Source organism: Oncorhynchus gorbuscha, linkage group LG24, assembly GCF_021184085.1.
Source record: "Oncorhynchus gorbuscha isolate QuinsamMale2020 ecotype Even-year linkage group LG24, OgorEven_v1.0, whole genome shotgun sequence".
In the NCBI taxonomy this organism is placed as follows: domain Eukaryota; kingdom Metazoa; phylum Chordata; class Actinopteri; order Salmoniformes; family Salmonidae; genus Oncorhynchus; species Oncorhynchus gorbuscha.
The window spans coordinates 6,938,809-6,957,978 of record NC_060196.1 but is presented as its reverse complement, the minus strand read 5'-3'; the positions used below and the strand labels follow the sequence as shown (position 1 = coordinate 6,957,978).

The 19,170-nt window shown below is 43.2% G+C and overlaps 2 protein-coding genes across 5 annotated transcripts in view; one reads left to right on the top strand and one right to left on the bottom strand.

Annotated features, from left to right (window-relative positions):
* snapc3 (small nuclear RNA activating complex, polypeptide 3) overlaps positions 1-15,807 on the top strand; it is a 31,537-nt gene extending 15,730 nt beyond the window's left edge. The window contains exon 10 of the mRNA XM_046327255.1: positions 11,471-15,807. The gene's annotated coding sequence lies outside the window, so the exon portion shown is untranslated. The remainder of the gene's footprint in view (positions 1-11,470) is intronic.
* On the bottom strand, positions 634-17,847 carry psip1a (PC4 and SFRS1 interacting protein 1a). Of its 4 annotated transcripts, none has more exons than XM_046327250.1 (18): positions 17,768-17,847; positions 16,479-16,572; positions 15,698-15,774; positions 15,383-15,521; positions 14,359-14,454; positions 13,792-13,890; positions 12,382-12,441; positions 11,925-11,988; positions 11,604-11,703; positions 10,952-11,150; positions 10,530-10,633; positions 9,510-9,565; positions 9,340-9,410; positions 7,108-7,209; positions 5,726-5,927; positions 1,540-1,636; positions 947-1,227; positions 634-903 (listed from the first exon to the last, which is right to left on the bottom strand). In XM_046327250.1, the coding sequence occupies exons 1-17, from the start codon at positions 17,830-17,832 to the stop codon at positions 1,194-1,196; spliced, it is 1,659 nt and encodes a 552-aa protein (XP_046183206.1). In that variant the 5' UTR covers positions 17,833-17,847; the 3' UTR covers positions 634-903; positions 947-1,193. The 4 variants fall into 4 exon arrangements, with proteins under 4 accessions (XP_046183206.1, XP_046183207.1, XP_046183208.1 ...); XM_046327251.1 differs by having other exon boundaries at positions 947-1,224; XM_046327252.1 differs by lacking the exon at positions 17,768-17,847 and adding an exon at positions 17,237-17,388.
* Positions 17,848-19,170: the final 1,323 nt, after the last annotated feature.

Below are 19,170 nucleotides of genomic sequence, written 5' to 3'. Positions count from 1 at the left end.
TGGTTTCACTAATTAAAGTGTAAATCAGTGGGACAACACCCTTCTGTCTTCTACCTCTGGATAGGGATCTCGCCCTGCAAAAGCTCTTGAGTGGTGACTTGGAAGGGCACTCTAGCAATGTCTTGATTCAAAACACTTCAATGGAATCATCTTAACCGATCTGTTAAGCTAATGATGGCCATTTTAGACCGGAAAGCTCAGATCTGAGGCTAATAGTTTTCCGTGTGACCTGTGAAAGATTGACTGTCGACTTGACACAGTACCATTGATGGAAGCAATTTATTTGAATGCGTACAGATGTCAATTATATTGGCGCCACTTGTACTTTGCAGTAGAGCAGAATGTTCTGCTTTCTCTTATCCTGTAGGCACCTGCAACTTACTACAGGTGACAACTGACTTAGACTCATTGCCTCCAAATGAATGAATTTTGAATAAGCTAGTCTAGGCCATTTGACTTACGTGAAAAATATTAATTTCGATTTGGTCCTGTGAAGTGTAAACAAGTTATTAATTTAAATGTATTTTGAAGGAAGTGAATCATGCAAGGGTGCCAATATTTAACCAAATCTAAAAATGAGTACCCATGTTTCAAACAATAACTGAATATCAATCTGTAGTTACCGACAAACTGTTATTGAACCAATGCTTTATTACAAAGGAGGCTAAACAGGCTCAGACAGGCACAAAAATAGTCTTATTTACAACAGACAGACATTTAAACTTGGGTGTGCGAGTGGAAGAAAGAACTTTGGCACACAAGTAGTATTTCCTTTCTGTGCAACAACAAAATGTGCACCTACCCAGAGTAATATTGGTCATATTAAGTACATTTTACTAAACTAGTCAGACTCCTACCAGTAACTACCGTATAATTCAGAGTTGAACTGCAAGATCTTACTACCTACATTACATTTAAGTCATTTAGCAGACGCTCTTATCCAGACCATCAGTTTAAAAAACAGCCACAGTGGATGCATTCATCATAAAAAATGAAATGTAAAATAGGACTTTGGAAGACACTGCTCTAGAGGGTTTAAGACGTGGGTGTTCAGACCAGAGAAGAGCCTGGATTTGTGCAACAGGACCTCTTATTGGTGGTGTTTGGACTAGTGTGTGCAGGTGGGATCAGATCAGTCAGGACTCAGGTCAGCAGCACCAACATCCCCTTCAGTTTAGTCAGATGTTTCTTCATCAGTTGGTTTCCTCTTGGGCCTTCACTACACTGCTGGCAAAGGGATTAGAAAATGGGACGGCAACTAGCACAGCGCTGTTAAGAACGTTTATAGAAGTTATACAAACACTAAATGGGGATGTAACTAGCAAATTGACAAAATACGGATACTTTGAAAATTTGCTTGGTTTAGGACTTCTTGTTCATGAAACCTACTCAGGCCCAAAGAGATACAGGACATTCGCCAACGGCCTAAGGAACATGCAGGATTGGTTAAGTCTTGTGAGCAAGCACAGACCTCCAAACACCCAGAACTTATTGGCCCCTGTCGGTCTGTCCGTCCAACAGTCCATCTGTTTGTCTTACCTGCTGTTATCACCTGTCGAGGCCTCTTCAGCAGGCTTCTCCTTGTCCGACTCCTGCTTCTTATCATCAGGACTGGAGTCGCCATTCATATTGTTATCTAGAGCAAGCGTCACACACACGTCAGGAACAGACGCAGACACACACTTTCAGCCTGCATTAATAATCCAAACTGACAACCATCTTCTTGTCCAGACATACATTTTTTTCCAGCTCTCCTTTTACAACCCCAAATCTGAAATCTCCTGTAGGAGTTAGGAGGGGGATGACATGTGATACGCTCATGCCTATATCTGGGCCAGGCGGAGACTAATCTGATTTTCTATCCATTGGAAATGCCTGTTTCATAGAGATGCTTATCTGAGGTGTGGCTAAATGGTACGGATGTGGTCCCAACTAGAACACAACCCTCCTGGTCATGTTAATACTTACGGGCCCGTCGTAAAAAAGGGCATAATGCCTACAGACCGGTCATAGTCTGAGAAGTTATAGGATCACAATTTAATTCTATGGTGGTAAGGCTGCTGGGGCATTTTACTCAAACCCAATTTTTTTGCATACCTGATTATAATCTGGTATTTTTCCTGCAGTCTGAACAACCAAAAAAAATGTAATCACATGAATCTGATATTTCAAGTCACATTTCAAATCACCTTTGTATGTGGTTTGAAATCAGATTCAAATCGGATTTATTTTCTCTCAAATGTTTTTTTTTTTAAAGACTGTTTTTAGGCATATCTTGTTGCTTGCTGATACTCTTGACCGTTTTGGCAAGAACAAGTGGTAGCTAACTATTTTATTAATTGTTTACAAACAAATGAGTGAATGTGCTAGAGAGCTAAACAGCTAGCTAGTTGACTGCTGTGGCTAGCTAGTTGACTGCTGTGGCTAGCTAGTGGACTGCTGTGGCTAGCTAGTGGACTGCTGTGGCTAGCTAGTGGACTGCTGTGGCTAGCTAGTGGACTGCTGTGGCTAGCTAGTGGACTGCTGTGGCTCGCTAGTTGACTGCTGTGGCTCGCTAGTTGACTGCTGTGGCTCGCCAAAAAGGACTCCTTTTCAAAGTTGGATCATATACTTTGAAAGTTTAAAAAGGGTGTTTTTACCAGGGGTCACTCATATTACCGCCAGTCACGAGTCATGACCGCAGTAAGGTTCCACGTAACCGTCCATGGTCATCTCCTTTGATGCACTCTGGACATTCTTTACCCAACTTGCTAACTACCATCAGGTCCTAATGGCCTGCTACTCAGGGCTCAATTGTCCCGCTAACCACTCTGATGTCAATGCAAATACAATTGAAAATCACATCAAGCACTTATGAAAACAGTAGCCCTATCTTACTTTTAAAATGCACCTCACGGTGATGATTCATTTGAACAGTGTAAAACATAGTTGGACAGTTCTTTCTAAGGTGATGATTCATTCAAAACTCCCATAAGCATATTGGAGCTGATGCATGAGCCCAGATCCCCCAAAAAGAAAATGGAATTAAGATGTTATAAAATACATACGCCTACTGCATATTACACATGGTAGAAAAACAAAACTGATTTAAGATGTATTTGGTACATAATTGGTCTACTCTATACAAATGATAGTAATTGCTTTTCAGTGTGGACTGTATTATTATGCATAATGGATGGACTGGACCTGCTGCTACACTCAAATGTATACCATGAGTCTGGGAGAGAACGTACAGGCCTAGGCCATGCTGTTGGTTCACTGATTGTGGAGGTCGGCTCACAGTTAACCTGCAATTAGTGAATTTGATTTCATTTTGAATAGCCTTGTAATACGGAATGTTCATAATTAATTGGGTGACATGCTTGGAGTGAAATAAATATTCTTATATTTATTTCTCAGCTGCTCATATTAAGCACATGCTGGCTATAAACCCCAAGTAGCTTACAAAACGGGCGCGGCCTCCACTCACTATTCGAGTGCAGACAGATTACGTCTGGTAATGGTGATGGTTGAAAATATGATCAGTTGATGAGAGAACAGCTGTGCAGCCTGAGGCAAGGAACAGAATGCAAGCTTTTTTTAAATCAACAACAGCTTACAGTCAGTCGGATCATCCAGACCATATACATTCTGATTTCTAAGACATTCTAATGTTTGCATCATTCACAACTAAAGTTCCCAAATAACTCTAAATCTAGCATATAAAGACCTGTTTCAAATGGTCACTTTATGCTCAACATACATACTTCATATGTGCTCTCGCTCCGTAATGGGAGAAATATACTTGCTATTTGATGCAGCTAAGTTCAATTACATTCTTCTTACTATAAAATCATAACATAAAATAATGTGATGGGACTTGTATATTATCAGCTAGATGAACAAGCCCATGGCGTGGAGCATAGCCAGATAACATAGGCCTACAGTAGCCTGGCCGACTCATGTCCTGTTCTTCTGAAATACCTTTTCATATCATAATGTTTCTTTAGACCTCACTAAAATACATGGACTTATTGCGATGGTGTACATTAAATTGATTTAGACTTTTTTTAAATGTAGATGTTCCAAAGGGGCGAATCAGCGGCTTGTATGCGAGGAGGCATGGAGATGCTGAAGGTGTTAATTAACGGTCATTTACCGTGAGACCGCCAGTCTTTGCATGACAATAACCTGCTGACCAGATTTCATGACCCTAAAACTGATTTTCAACATTGAAAGCAACTGGGAAATGTCCATGGCAGGCATTGTTGTCACCTTAGCTTGCTACACTTGGGGCGGCAGCGTAACCCCGAGCTGACAAGGTACAAATCTGTCCTTCTGCCCCTGAACAAAGCAGTTAACCCACTGTTCCTAGAACCGCCATTGAAAATAAGATTTTTTTCTTAACTGACTTGCCTAGTTAAATAAAAGGTCAAATAAATGGAGTGATAGGAAATGGAGCAATCAACACCACCCGTCGTTACTATGACAACTAGCGTAGTGTAGCCAGAAAATGACTTGTCTGAACACACACATATCCAAATTTGGTCACATGCAACTTGCCATTTGGACAGTCAGTATTCCAAAACCGATTTGTGCATTAAGGCCTGCAGTGTGAACAGGGCTTTAGTCTACACGAGTGGCCTAACCGGTCATAAAGGGTGGCCAATGACGTGGCCAGAACACCAAAGCCTATATGATCAGTAGACAACACTCTTTTCATACAGGGATGAATGCACAATGCTCACGCCAATTTTCATTCCAATGAATCTCCCATTGACAACATGACGATTTATGCAAAAGTTGCGTGTATTCCCAGTTTGGATCCAGCCCACCATAACTGATTAAATACAGTGTCGAATCATAATACGATATGTGGGCATAACTAGAATTTGAGATAATTCTCCTAATGTTAACACTGCCTGACTTATGCAAAAAATCAGATTTGTGTGTGCATATCACAAGTTGGCATTGAGCCAAGAGCGGATACGTAACTACCTATACTAAGTGAGTGTTTATCTTTCATATGTTCCCACAGTAATTGTTTATGTAAAAAATGTCATTACTAAAAAACATTCTAAACAAAAGGGTACAGATCTGTTAAGTCTCAGAGTCGGTTTGGCCTTTCTCTATACTGGCTGGTGAGGAGTTTCTCCCAAACAATTAGTCTTATGGACAGAAATTCACAGGATATGTCACAGGCCACACAATGAGCATTGCAGAACACTGAGGAAGACACACATCCTTCTGAATACGTCATGTTTGAGGAGTTGACGCTCATCACATCTAGGATTTCTATCAGATTCCCAAGGAGGAATATGTAGGGCGTTGACCCTAACCACAGATACTGGGTAATATTTCTTCATCTTTCTGAAGGATTCTGTAGGCTAATCTGATCTGAGACCAGTGCTTTTGGACAACTTATAAACCCAGCTATTGTGAGTGATCAGGTATCAACCACACGACTCCAAATTACATTAGCCCACTGAGCTAAAGCCTTGGGTTTAGCTCTAGGTCCAGACATACAGTCAGTAATGTGCCACCAAACCACCTCCCTTACATTTATGACTTATCTCCCACTCCACAAGACCCCGGTCCCACTCCTACACTCCCATTGTTGTGTTGTTCTCCCTGACTTGCTCAGCCTTCTTCAAAGCACCACTCTTGGCTTTCCTAAGTTCACTAGTATGCAGCTTGCCAGTGTGTATATAGGAACAGAGCCCCAGTCCCTCTCTCCTCACAGTACCTGTGTTGTTCTCCCTGGCCCGCTCAGCCTTCTTCTGGGCTCCCTTCCTGGCCTCCTCCTGCTGCTTCTGCTCTGCTATGGACTTGTTGAGCACCTGGCTGAGCAGCTGGTCCCCCTCCCCCAGCAGGAACATGCTCTTAAACTTGTTGTACAGCATGGTGGACTTGTCCATGATGTCCTGGCTGGCCTTGAACCTCCGGATCTGCTCACCCATGGAGAACAGACAGTAAATACAGGAGATATAGCTGGTCCTCTGTAGCTCAGGTTGGTAGAGCATAGCGTATGTAAAATGTATGCACAAATGAATAAGTTGCTTTGGGTAAAAGAGTCTGCTAAAGGACATATATTATTATTAGAATATCAATAGCATTTCACTTAATAAATCCCCAGATCTGGCAACAAAGAGCAGCAGCATGTACATGGGGTATAAAGTATGCATGAACATATACACATGCATACAATTAGCAGATGTTCTTATGTACTCTTATAATGTGATGACCTAAGCAGAAGGAGAGGGCCAAGAAGCAGCAGGTGTGAGTCTATGACCTAAGCAGAAGGAGAGGGCCAAGTGGCAGTAGGTGTGAGTCTATGACCTAAGCAGAAGGAGAGGGCCAAGTGGCAGTAGGTGTGAGTCTATGACCTAAGCAGAAGGAGAGGGCCAAGTGGCAGCAGGTGAGAGTCTATGACCTAAGCAGAAGGAGAGGGCCAAGTGGCAGCAGGTGAGAGTCTATGACCTAAGCAGAAGGAGAGGGCCAAGTGGCAGCAGGTGAGAGTCTATGACCTAAGCAGGGCCAAGTGGCAGAGAGGGACCTAAGCAAGGGCAGCAGGTGAGAGTCTATGATCTAAGCAGAAGGAGAGGGCCAAGTGGCAGCAGGTGTGAGTCTATGACCTAAGCAGAAGGAGAGGGCCAAGTGGCAGCAGGTGAGAGTCTATGACCTAAGCAGAAGGAGAGGGCCAAGTGGCAGCAGGTGAGAGTCTATGATCTAAGCAGAAGGAGAGGGCCAAGTGGCAGTAGGTGTGAGTCTATGACCTAAGCAGAAGGAGAGGGGCAAGTGGCAGTAGGTGAGAGTCTATGTAGGGGAAGCTCTACCCTCAACCCCAGCAGGGTGGGTCAGCACATGCATTCTGGGACACTTTTGGTGACATTCACACTTCAACATTAACTCAGGACACAGCAGCTGTGTGGAGGGACTAGCCATACGTAGAATGTATGCACACATGACTGTAAGTCGCTTTGGATAAAAGCGTCTGCTAAATGGCATATATTATTATATTATATTATAATGATTGGTACTTGGTTATTGGTGAAACAAAAGGCATTGGGAACTAAGTGTGTGTGTGTGTGTGTGTATGTAGGGGGGCAGCTCCGACAGAGACGTTACCTTTTTGAGTGTTGCAATGAGCTCTGAGTGTTTCTGCAGGTGCTGGGTGGTGACCTGCAGCATGCCCAGCTCATCCAACGCCACCAGACACTTCTTCACATCCTACACACACACACACATGACAAAACTATTTATCTTCTTCAACCAGGTGAGTAACAGCCTATTAGACAAAAATACAAAAGGTCTTACCCCCCCAAACAATAATAACTGTATAGTGCAAGGCTGGGGTCAATTCCATTTCAAATCAGTAAGTTAACTGAAATTGGCCATAACTTTTGCTGGTATTGTCACCAATACAGCTGCTGGTTTTGTCACCAATACAGCTGCTGGTTTTATCACCAATACAGCTGCTGGTTTTATCACCAATACAGCTGCTGGTATTGTCACTAATACAGCTGCTGGTTTTGTCACCAATACAGCTGCTGGTTGTGTCACCAATACAGCTGCTGGTTTTGTCACCAATACAGCTGCTGGTTGTGTCACCAATACAGCTGCTGGTTTTGTCACTAATACAGCTGCTGGTTTTGTCACCAATACAGCTGCTGGTTGTGTCACCAATACAGCTGCTGGTTGTCACCAATACAGCTGCTGGTTGTGTCACCAATACAGCTGCCTGTTTTGTCACCAATACAGCTGCTGGTTTTATCACGAATACAGCTGCTGGTTTTATCACCAATACAGCTGCTGGTTTTATCACCAATACAGCTGCTGGTTTTATCACCAATACAGCTGCTGGTTTTATCACCAATACAGCTGCTGGTTTTATCACCAATACAGCTGCTGGTTTTATCACCGATACAGCTGCTGGTTTTATCACCGATACAGCTGCTGGTTTTATCACCGATACAGCTGCTGGTTTTATCACCGATACAGCTGCTGGTTTTATCACCGATACAGCTGCTGGTTTTATCACCGATACAGCTGCTGGTTTTATCACCGATACAGCTGCTGGTTTTGTCACCGATACAGCTGCTGGTTTTGTCACTGATATAGCTGCTGGTTTTGTCACTGATATAGCTGCTGGTTTTGTCACTGATATAGCTGCTGGTTTTGTCACTGATATAGCTGCTGGTTTTGACACTAATATAGCTGCTGATTGTGTCACTGATATAGCTGCTGGTTTTGTCACTGATATAGCTGCTGGTTGTGTCACTAATATAGCTGCTGGTTGTGTCACTAATATAGCTGCTGGTTGTGTCACTGATATAGCTGCTGGTTGTGTCACTAATCTAGCTGCTGGTTGTGTCACTAATATAGCTGCTGGTTGTGTCACTAATATAGCTGCTGGTTGTGTCACTAATATAGCTGCTGGTTGTGTCACTGATATAGCTGCTGGTTGTGTCACTAATCTAGCCGTTTTGCCCATTTGAGAAGGTATGTGTTGACTGGGCATAATGGACATGACTAAGTCACCCAGGATAAAAGCATCTGCTAAATGGCATATTAACTGTCACCCAGAAATACATCTGGTAACAGTCAGGAAGGTGTCAAGAGGTCAAGTGAACTCAATGACAACTAGTGTTCCCCTTGTCCACACGGGTACTCCTGGTATATAAACTCCTTATTTGTTTTTATTGTGTTACCATTTTATTTTGCAAATATTGGTCTTACTTTTTAGCTCTGCAGTGTTGGGAATGGGCTCGTAAGCATTTCACTGTTGTATTTGGCGCATGTGACCAATACAAAATGGGATTAGATGCCCCCCCCCCATAAATATGGTATTGTTGGTGTTGTTTGGGTGGGGTTGAAGGTTAAGAGTAGCAGAAGAGCCATCCGTTGCAATAGACGGACACACAAAACATTCAACTTGAAATGTACTTATACCATTGCATAATAACTTCACCCTCGGTCTAACCAAAGAGAGCAGCTTCTTTTTCTTTCAGCCTCATGTAAACCCAGACAAAAACCTGATGCTTTACTCAGTGAACTTGTCTGCTCTGAAGACCTGAATCCATCACAGGTCAAGATAAGGTTCAACTAGACTCTGGCTTCAGTGTGACAGCCACAAATGTCAAACAAAACCAAAACCACCCTTCAGCTTACAATGGCTAGGCTAGGAGGATCCATTCAACTGTCTCCCAACTAAAACCTAGAATGATTTCAAAGCTTCTTCTTCTGCAAAGAGTGAGTGTGTAAAATGACCCTGGTGAAGTAAATAATTGATTGTCTCTTGAGTAAGGGCTCTGTAGAAGGCACGGTCTAGATTTAGGGCAGTCTTTTAGGGCAACTTACTGGGTTGTCAATCTTGAGGGAGATTTTGATTTCTCCATGCAACCTCAGCAGCCTCGATTCTATCGATATCTCTGCCATGAAGGAAACAAAAACCGACATCGGTCATGATTTGTTCATGAAAGCCAGAGTTGATCTATCTTGACAGAGGACAAGTAGCACCAAGTAGTCACCTTTCTTCTTGTCTCCTTTCCTTTCATCCACTTTGTTTCCATCATCTTTGTTTTGCCTGAAACACAGAAGACCATTAACGCACCAAATCAACTCAGGTCATGTGTCCATTTCAATTTGAAGTTCATGCAAATGATGCAAATGACTTACCAAAAACCTCACACGCACACACACACACACACACACACACACACACACACACACAACTGCCAGTCATTTTAAGAGTAGCACCACTGGAAATTCCATCATCAACATATCAACTGGAGATCATTTGAGATGGATGTACAGAACAGGGAACCCAATTCCCACCCCATCCAGACCCCTACGGAGTGTTTCTATGGAGACTTCTGCCCAGCGCCAGCAGTGACCTGTGCACATGGAATGACCCTCATGTCTGACATCCAATTGTCACTCCCCTGTCCTCCCGCTGCGGCTGCCATTCAACATAAACCCTGACCCTGTCATCTTGTCACATTGACCTCTGACACACGGCATTCTACACACCGACTGTCACGTCGGGAGCCATTTTTAGATGGAGCAGTAAAAAATAAAATCACTAGCCATTGAAAATGTATATCCCTGTGTGGGGGGATGTGGAGTCCCCGTGAGGGGGGATGTGGAGTCCCCGTGTGGGGGGATGTGGAGTCCCCGTGTGGGGGGGATGTAGAGTCCCCGTGTGGGGGGATGTAGAGTCCCCGTGTGGGGGGATGTGGAGTCCCCGTGTGGGGGGATGTGGAGTCCCCGTGTGGGGGATGTGGAGTCCCCGTGTGGGGGATGTGGAGTCCCCGTGAGGGGGGATGTGGAGTCCACGTGAGGGGGATGTGGAGTCCCCGTGTGGGGTGATGTGGAGCCCCCGTGTGGGGTGATGTGGAGCCCCCGTGTGGGGTGATGTGGAGCCCCCGTGTGGGGTGATGTGGAGCCCCCGTGTGGGGTGATGTGGAGCCCCCGTGTGGGGTGATGTGGGGTACTAAACTAAAGGTGAGTGTTGGGAGATAGATAAGACGGATGGATGGATGCCTTACTCTTTCTGCTCGTCTGGTTTGCGTCGTTGACGATCGTCTTTGTCCCCCGTCTCGGTCAGAGTGGGCTGCTGCCGCTTGCGGTCTCCCGCAACCCCCTTGCTCTTCTAATGGTTAACGGGGTGGAGAAAGAGATGCTGATTGGATGTACATACATGTAGACATGCTTGGCTGGCACCGTTTGTCATGACATGGTTTCACTGTGTAACTGTCTGCTTCACTAGGCTATTTAGGGCACACTATGCAATAGTGGAAACAGTAACTAAATTAGAATAACTAGTTCACTACTTTTGACCAGAGCCCCAAGGCACCCTAATCCCTATTTAGTGCACTACTCCCTATGGGCCATGGTCAATAGTAGTGTCCCACATAGGGATTAGGGTTCCATTTGGGACACTTCCCCTGTCTGGTTGTGGAACACCCACCTCCTGGTTCTCTGAGTCAGAGGAGCTCTCCTCTTTGGTCTGTCTCCTCCGTTTAGCATCAGGGTCCTTCTTCCCCTCCAACTCTCTCCCTTTGTTGTCTTCCTTCTTTCTCCTCCCGTCCAGCCTCTTCTCCTCCTCTCCTCTCTTGGACTTGTCTTCCGGCGTCCTCTTTCTCTTTCTGTCCGACTCAGCAGTGTCCCTGAATGGAGAGAAACGTCTTTTAGGAGTTATTTTACCCAGGAAAGTCAAAGCAATGTTGCTCAATGGTAGCTACAGTAGTGGTGAGCCACTGTTGTTTTTCTGACAATTAAACAGTCCGTTAATGATGGATTACTAGTGGATCCTTTAAAATCAGCAGATGGGTCTCATATACCGAGATTCTATTAGATACATAAAACTGAAATTGTATAGAACAGAAAATTCTTAAAATACATATTTATTGTTCTTGTAAATATACATTTGCTCATATTGTATGCATTTCTGTGTGTTTCTTGTCTGTCTGTATGTCTCTTGCTCTAGATAACAATATGAATGGCGACCTCAGTTCTGATGATAAGAAGTAGGAGTTGGACAAGGAGAAGCCTGCTGAAGAGGCCTCTACAGGAGATAACAGCAGGCAAGACAGACAGATGAACCATAACCACAACCGTACATGTCACTGCCTGAGCCCTGGGGGTCCTGCTGCTGGAGTAGGAGCATCTTCTCAGCTTTGGTCTTCCTGCCTCGCCTCTTAGGAGTGGGGCCCTCTCCATCTGGACACACACAGGTCATAGAGTTTGTAGTTATGAGTCATCATCAGTTATCATAATGAGGGGGGACACTACTGTCCCAGTACAGAGGAGCACTATGCAAGCTGTTTTCCATGACTTTGGTTGTTGTTTTACCCTTTGACAAAACAATAGAGTGCCTGGGGTAGGTCTGCTGTCTTGCACACAGTGGGAAAGGTAGAGGGTTGCATTGACAGACACTGTACCTAGAGGGCTGGATGTGGGACTGTTGGCAGTGTCCTCTTTCTCAGAGTCAGCCTCTACATCACTCTGACAAGAGACACAAGACAGCGAGTTTAGGTTCAAGGTGATTCACAAGTTGTATTATGTCTAGATTAGGTGAATTAATGTTATACTTCAGCAATAAGGCCCGGGGGGGTGTGGTATATGGTCAATATACCACGGCTATGGGCTGTTCTCATCCACGACGCAACACAGAGTGCCTGGACACAGCCCTTAGCCATGGTATATTGTCCGTATACCACAAACCCCAGAGGTGCCTTATTGCTGTTATAAAAACTGGTTACCAACATAATTAGAGCAGTAAAAATAAAATATTTTGTCATACCCGTGGTATACGGTCTGATATACCACGGCTGGGCTGTCAGCCAATCAGCATTCAGGGCTCGAACCACCCAGTTTATAAATGAGGATATGGGATACCTTTTTCTTCCTTCTTCTCTTGGGTTTGGGAGTGTCTGTAGATTCATTTGGTGTGGGGTCCTAGAAAAAACAGACAGAGAGGCTGTCAAATAGATTGGCACACTTTGCTCTTCACAATGCAGTGCAATGGAGTAGAATGTTCTGCTTTTCTATTAAATTGCTATTTTTACCCTGTAGGCACATGAAACTTCGCACAGGTGAGAAATTACACAATAAAAACAAGAATCATTGGCTCCAAACAAATTAATTTGATCAATTTAATCCAAGCCATTATTTTACTTTGAAGTTAGAAATCTTAATGTATTTATTTTTTGTCATGTACAGTTGTAAAATCAAACAAATACACGTGTAAACACCAACATATTTTTCAATTTGAACTTATTTTAGAATAAATAGTAAATCATACAAAGGTGCCAATATATTTGACTGCATTTGATTTGTAATAATTCCCTCCCAACTGTCCTTGCCATAAAATAAGGGGAAGTTGTGTTTCAGCCACATCTAGTGGATTACTGTGGTATTACACCTACCAAGTCAGCAGGCAAGAGTCTAGTTTCCATGTTCCAGAACAGTTCCTATCAAATGAAGGATCAGTCATTGGCGCAAGAGAGCAACTTACCTTTCTCCAGAGCGACATAGAATGCCATGCAAAAATAAAACATAAATACGTTGCTTTAACTGATAAGAATTGCTGTAGTTCAGCCCACCAATTAAAAGCTTGATAAAAACACCACAAGGAGTGAGGGAGCAACACGTGCCACTGATCAACAATCAGGCCTCAGCGCCTGAGTCAGTAAAACAGTCTAGTACATCAAACCTTTAGGAGGTGGGAAGGAAAGGAACATGCATTCAGGTCATGCAAATTACATTTAACATACCACATCTAATTCACAAAAACATTTACCCATTTATTTACGTATTTATGGTGAAGGACCACTCTCACTAAACACAACATTTGCGTGATCCCCCATAATGAGAGCCCAGGTTTGTTCAAAATGAACGACAGTGGTTATTTTAAGGGCACAATCACACCAATATCCATGGTATATTAAACTTACAGGCTGTAACACAGGTACTGAAAACTCCTCTCTCTTTGCCCTGCCCTCTCACCATTCACTACAGGGAAATAACCCTCCATAGCCCTGTAGTTCAGTGGTACAGTTGTAAAACACTCAAAATACCATCGTTACCAACAGAAAAACCAGGCTAGCTAAGAAACAGAGGGAGGATACGGCGCCAAACCATCACCTTAAGGCTTTGCAACGGTAGTCGTGCTAACGTGGTAACACGGTTGCCTAGCAATAGGAACAAAATAACACCACCTATAAAAGGAAAGTCACCAGGTGCCACATCATGCTTTCCCTAAGTGGGGTGGGAGGGTCACCTATCCCATCATGCAACAGTACGTACATCCTGGCCCTGGGGCTGTCCCTGTTCAGAGACCTGCATGCCCCCATCCTCCTCATCATCCTCCTCCTCCTGTCCAGCCTCACTCTCAGCCCCCGACACCTGTGTAACCATATCAAAACACACAGGGCCCAGGGTATGGGGGGTTAGGTTAGTTATTTAGTGGGGCCAATTGACAGCTAGACAGAGAGAGAAGTTGGGCCCCGTCTCTCCCTTGAATTCAGTCCTTCGCTCCCAGACAATTCCACACGTAATTGGGATTCAGCTTGGACAAACAACTCTGGTCAAGTACTAGTAATATACCCCACAAATAACATTTGCCAATTCAAGATTTGCCTCCTGGGGTATTAAGACACAAAGCACGGTACCATTGGCAAAAGGAGACAACATCAACAGCAGACAGACACATTGGTACAAGAGCGCACGGCATTTAATGTTACGTAGGCGTGGTGCTTGTCAAGAAAGTGAGGTTAGTCAGTATTCTATGGTGTTCACGTGAATAACACAGTAAAAGTCCATATAAAAATAATGACCTATGAATTAAGGTAGATGGTAGAATAGTTAGCCTACTTTGGGTTTCTTCCTCTTCTCATAATCTCCCTCCTCGTCCCCTTCCGGGTTACTGTCAGAGTCCTTCTCCGTTACGTTATCCGACAGCATCATTTGCTAATGGAAAAAAACAACATGTTACTAAAAATAAAAAAAACATTCCTAAATCAGAGACCGAGGAACAGACTACTTTAACCCCTAAACCCAACCTTAAAGGGGAAATCCACATTTGAAACAATAACAAAAAGGCGTCACTTGTTTTGGTAAACAGCTGAGGGATGGGCCTTGAGAAATAGAATATTACTGCTCTTGCATTCATAGGCAGAACTATGGATGCAAGGACTGACCATCCATGATATCCAAATTATAGATTTAACCACATATTTTGAAGCTATATACAGTGTTTGTTTACATTTGACTTTGTTTTTTTAAATGTTGAGTTAAACAAGCTTATATTCTGGGTTCTGATGGGGTATGACACTTGAACTAAGCTCATGAGGCATTTATAAGTTATATTCGTCAAGAATCAATGGCTATATATCATTCATTTAACAAAAATTGATGTAGCAATAGTAGATTGCCCCTTTAACCATTAGGGCAACCCCCAACATAGAGAACTCCAGGGTCATGTTCATTTGGCACTAAATTGATTAATGTACCGATTGTTGGGGGAGCTAGCACATAAGTATTTCATTGCACCGTTTATACCTGCTGTAAACTGTGTACGTGACAAATAAAATAAGATTTGATGGGTTAGCTAAAATGCTACAGTTGTCCCTGACCCGACTCTCAACGTGCGACGTAGACGGTCGCGGATTAGGCCCCTCATCCTCCCCACTTTTGTTTCTGTCTAAAGTAACTAGACCATTAACAGGCATCATACAGTACGTCTTAGAGGTGCTTAGAAATACGTAAAGTACTTTTCATATGGCTCTGAGGCCAGGCTGAACGCTCACATTCACTTTCTGTTGCATAACATCTTCCGTTTGTGCCCTAATGAACACGAACCAGAGCAACATGACAAAAGAGAGGAGATAAAACAAACCGTCTCTCCATTCAGCTCCACCTTTGGGTTGTTCTCAACCTCCCACAGGCCTTCGTTGAAGCCCTTTCTCTTGTTAGGCTTGGCATACTTCTCCTTATTGGGCAGGTAGGGATATATATCTTTGGGGCCTAGGAATGCACTGCAATAGAGGAGGAAAGTCAATGCATAGATGCTTTTCTGGTGCTCAAACTGATGTTTGTATATTGTACACAATGCCAATATCAAGTACTGGTGTATTGTTCAGATAGAGGGTGTAGTGTATTGTAGTATAGTGTATGGGTGAGACAAAGGGAACTACTGTAGCTCACTTCTTACGTTTCATGGGTACCAAAGAAAAAGATGGGAAACTTCATGTTGGCCGGCTTCACAGCTCCATCAGAGTAGTCATTAATCTGGTAGAAAGGGAAAGAGCAGTGAATTGATTAGCCTAGTATGTACATTAGTATGTACATGTCATGTAGTTGGCAGACAATTCAAAACATCCATCTTTAATAAATGCCCCATGTGACAAATTTTATATATATATATATATAATATATATATATGCCATTTAGCAGATGCTTTTATCCAAAGCGACTTACAGTCATGTGTGCATACATTCTACGTATGGGTGGTCCCGGGAATCGAACCCACTACCCTGGTGTTACAAGCGCCAAAATTATATGTGTAACAAGTGCATTAAGTGTTTAGAATGGAAGTAACAACTCTATAATACCATGAAATAAGACAAATGACTATACGTTAGAGCTGGGACGATAAACCAAAAATAATCGACAGACCATACCCATCACTTATCACAGGCATTTTGCTGATATCGTTCATTAAGATAAGTAGCCTATACTAGAGAAATATGAAGTTTGAAATGAAATAATTGTGATAATATGAGTGATTGTTAATGGGACAATTGATGGCTACAATCAGCAAACTAGTAGTAGAAAAGAATAATACATGAAAACATGTCATTGTAAAAGCATCGTTATTGCATAATTTCAGGCAATTTATCGCGATATGGATTTTTGTCGATCTCGCCCAGCTCTACATACGTCGTTATGGTAAATGGAAGTAACTTGTCTTGTGTGATTGTGTATTGGCTCACCCTGGCAGGCCAGTGAGGGTAGCCCTTCATCTTCGCAAAGATCAAGTCACCCGGTTTGTAATCCCGAGCCATTCTTCTTGCGACGTACGACACTCTGTTGACACATGTGACCAATCACATTTGATGTGATTTGATATTATAATAATAATACACAGATCATCTACACAGTGCAAACAGAATGCAACTTTAGCCTACATACACAGAAAGAACAGCTAGATGAAATGCATCAAGTCCTACGAAAAAGCCAATTGGGGAAATGTTACAGGACCATGCACCTACCTATTGCACACCTGAATTGAATTTCAGTTGCGAATCCATTCTACAAGTGTCCGACTTGTAGGATGCATGATTCGTGCATAACAGTGTGGGTATGTAGCAAGGACACTAACCCTTACCCCCATGCATTAGCCCATCGGGTCGTGCACACAAACAGAAACGTGGACAAATCCAGTTTCATTCCAGACACCGATATTCTCCCGCGACCCATGAACATGGCATTACATATGATTACATGTAGATACATCTTCATGCTTGTCAAAATGTAGCTACCTAGTGTTTAGATACAATGTTTCCTTTTCGCGACATTCTAGTATTTTCCGGTGACAACATGAACATGCGGGCTGTCTTTCTAGCTTTGATCTGAGTTCAAAACGAACTAATACATACCGTTAAGAAAGTAATACTATTATGTGTATGTTAGTATCATATTCACAAACATTCTGAATGGTGTTACCTATAAGAAAATGTAAAATGCTTACCAAAGTAGTACTATATTCGTAGCTAGCTAAGCAGCCTACACAACTTGTCTTGCTCCCGCGCAACACGGTAATGGATTTTACCATAATAGCTCTAAAATAGGGTGAGCTAAAATCCTAAAAACAAAAATTATAGTCTTTGCAATGTGTATCTTGGTCTTTTTACGTGAAGAAAGTAATTGAAGTGACGTTATTTGTGCTTCTGGTGTGCACACAGTTGTATTTGTAGATGTAATCAATGCAAGACAATTCAAGTGGATGAGGTACACCCCTCCTATAAGATGCAAGTTTAGGAGAACTGCGCAAGTACATTTCCTTGGTACTGATGCTGCATTCTGTTATTATGGTTGACCAAGTCCACATGGGATCATTTTGACAGCTATTACAGTTGACTTGAAGAACTATACTTTCCGTTTTTCTCAAGTTGCCTCAAACTGAGATATGAGTTTGTCTAATACTCCAAAATTCGACTATGTTATCACATACTAATACATATCACTCATTTGCAGGTAAGAGCATTTGGTAAAGCGTTACCTGACTCCTGCGTGAAATAACTTAATATTGAAATTGTTGGCTACTTTGTATGTCAACGTGGTCATTATAGCTGTCTTCGTATCTTACAGAATGCTGACATGTTGTGGAGTATTCTAGTCTTGCACCAGTACAGGAAATCACATTCCTTTCTGCTTGCTATTCATTGCCCTCCAGTGGTGAAGATCTGTACTTATCCCTACCAACATACCACTACAGGAACTGATTATTGTTCCCTCACTTCTCTTTCATTGTATTATAGTATTTAGTTACATTCTCTTTTGCATCTTCTTAATGTCTCATTCATTCAGAATTCACGTCACCCCGCTCCTCCGCTCTCTCCACTGGCTTCCAGTTGAAGCTCGCATCCGCTACAAGATCATGGTGCTTGCCTACGGAGCTGTGAGGGGAACGGCACCTCAGTACCTCCAGGCTCTGATCAGGCCCTACACCCAAATAAGGGCACTGCGTTCATCCACCTCTGGCAGGAAGGACTGAATGAAGGTGACCTGCTCGCCTCCCTACCACTGAGGAAGTACAGTTCCCGCTCAGCCCAGTCAAAACTGTTCGCTGCTCTGGCTCCCCAATGGTGGAACAAACTCCCTCACGACGCCAGGACAGCGGAGTCAATCACCACCTTCCGGAGACACCTGAAACCCCACCTCTTTAAGGAATACCTAGGATAGGATAAAGTAATCCTTCTCACACCCCCTTAAAATATTTAGATGCACTATTGTAAAGTGGTTGCTCCACTGGATGTCATAAGGTGAATGCACCAATTTGTAAGTCGCTCTGGATAAGAGCGTCTGCTAAATGACTTAAATGTAAATGTAAATGTAACATACATGTTTGGTTATGTGTACGTTGTAGTGCAGGGATGTAGTGCTAAAAAGGGTAGATAGACCCTATTCACACAATTAAAAAGGTTTTAGTTTGAGTTTATCTTCCACTACATCACTGAGTTGGAATTATCAGAGGTCTCGTCTAGAAAGGTGAATCTCTGTGCATTGACAACAGCAATGACATCCCATCAGTAATACTAGGCCTGCGACTGCTTCCTCTGACACCACCAGAACCGCCACGACTACTTGAACCTTTCTACTGTTGAATGAACACATCAGGAAGGACTGAATGAAGGTGACCTAGGTGTGTGTGACCACCAAACACAGGACAGAACAGTTGTGTGTGTGTGTGCGTATGTGCGTGAGAAAGACAATAGGAGTAAAGGAGATACTGATGAATGTGAAGGACAGGCCCGTCACCCCAGAGAGGGGGATTGGGGAGTGAGGAGAGAGAGAGGAGCAAAGCAGGTCGGGCAGGCCCCAGGAATAGCACTGAAGAGCAACCAGGAGGAGGAGGAGGACCCCTGCCCAGCCTGTAGGGTGAGAGACCTTGGTGTTGGACCT

Coding starts and splice junctions, on each gene's coding strand:
- psip1a (XM_046327250.1), bottom strand. CDS start 17,832: ATGACCACGTTGACATACAAAGTAGCCAACAATTTCAATATTAAGTTA. Junction 12,442..13,791: donor GACAGCCCCAGGGCCAGGAT/GTACGTACTGTT, acceptor TGTTTTTTCTAG/GACCCCACACCAAATGAATC. Junction 11,151..11,603: donor CAGGGCTCAGGCAGTGACAT/GTACGGTTGTGG, acceptor CTCTCCATTCAG/GGACACTGCTGAGTCGGACA.